Source organism: Corvus brachyrhynchos, unplaced genomic scaffold (assembly GCF_000691975.1).
Source record: "Corvus brachyrhynchos isolate BGI_N302 unplaced genomic scaffold, ASM69197v1 scaffold348, whole genome shotgun sequence".
Lineage (NCBI taxonomy): Eukaryota > Metazoa > Chordata > Aves > Passeriformes > Corvidae > Corvus > Corvus brachyrhynchos.
In genome coordinates this window covers 45,315-46,678 of record NW_008239650.1, presented here as the reverse complement: position 1 = coordinate 46,678, position 1,364 = coordinate 45,315, and the positions used below count along the sequence as shown (strand labels likewise).

At 64.1% G+C, this 1,364-nt stretch overlaps 1 protein-coding gene across 1 annotated transcript in view; it reads left to right on the top strand.

Moving 5' to 3' along the window:
- Positions 1-1,364, top strand: part of CAMTA2 (calmodulin binding transcription activator 2) — an 8,036-nt gene that overhangs the window by 1,441 nt on the left and 5,231 nt on the right. Inside the window, exons 6-8 of the mRNA XM_017742368.1 lie at positions 54-261; positions 712-852; positions 1,313-1,360. Of these exons, the coding sequence (XP_017597857.1) occupies positions 54-261; positions 712-852; positions 1,313-1,360 (397 nt within the window). The remainder of the gene's footprint in view (positions 1-53; positions 262-711; positions 853-1,312; positions 1,361-1,364) is intronic.

Here is a 1,364-nt window from a genome sequence, read left to right as displayed (position 1 = left end):
GTGGCCGCGGGGCCCCCCCGGAGCCACCAGGGCCCTGGCCCCAACCCTGAACTCCTCTGTGTGCCCCCCAGAACCCCGACATCGTCCTGGTTCACTACCTGAACGTGCCGGCCATGGAGGAGTGCGGCCGCCCCTGCGCCCCCCAGCTCTGCAGCCCCCCACTGTGCGCCGGGGCCCCCCCGATCTGCGCTGCCACCGCCGACCCCCGCGAGTGGCTCAAGTGGTCCCAGGAGGAGCTGGTGGCCCAGCTGCGCCCCATGTGTGAGTGGGGGCTGCCCCAGAACCTTTTCCAGAGGGGTTTTACCCACGGTTTGTGGGGAGAAACGGGGGTGTGGGAACGGGGGAGGGGGTGTGGCATTTTGGGAGGGAAGGAGAGACAGCCCAAATCCCCTTTTTTGACAGATTTGTTCTCCCTTTTCTCACGGTCTAAAGGATGAAGGGGCTGGGGAGGGGAAGGATGCCCCCAAAACCTCTTTCCTTGTGGGGTTTTGCCTTCCCTTTCCTGTGGGATGAAGTAGGACTGGGGCAGTGTGAGGCCATTTTAGGGGGATTGGGGAGGACGCCCCAAACCTTGTTCTTGAGCAGTTTTGCCCTTGCTTTCCTGCAGGATGAAGTGGGAGGGAGGGTGTGTGTGGCTCTTTTTAGGGGGGCTGGATAGGGAGTGCACTGCACAATGCCCTTCCTGAGGGATTTTCCCCCCCTCTCCCGCAGTCCACGGGGTGAAGTGGGGCTGCGGGAATGGGGGGGCTCCCCCCGGGCTGTCCCTGGAGCAGCTGGTGCAGCACATCCTGGAACGGCACCAGGCCCGGCCGCCCCCCCGCACTCATGCCTGCCTCTGCGCCGGGGGGCTGGGTGAGACAGGACCCCCCGGGACCCCCAAAACCCCTGGCGAACCCACCGGGACTTCCTGGGGCTCCTCCAGCTCAATGGGACCCCCAAAACCTGGGGGACTCCACTGGGACTCCCATCTCCCTGGGACCTTCCCAGCCCTTCCTGGGGTGCTCTTGAACGCTCCCTGGGATCCCCCGAAAGCCACTGCGATGCCCTGAACCCCTTTGGGAACCCCCAGAACCCCTCGGGGCCCTGAGAGCAGCCCCTGGGACCCCAAACTGTCCCTTGGACCCCTGTAGAACTGCCCCAAACTCCTTGGGACAACCCCACATTCCTCTGGATCACCCTGAACACCCTTGGAACACCCTGAATCTCTTTGGGACCTGCCCAAATTTCCCTCAGGACTCCCCTTGGGACCCTAAAATCTCCCCCGAAACCTTCCCTGTCCCCTGCTAACCCTCCCCTCCCTTGTACCCCGCAGGCACTCCCGGCCACAAGTGCGGCAGCACCAAACACCGCATCATCTCCCCCAA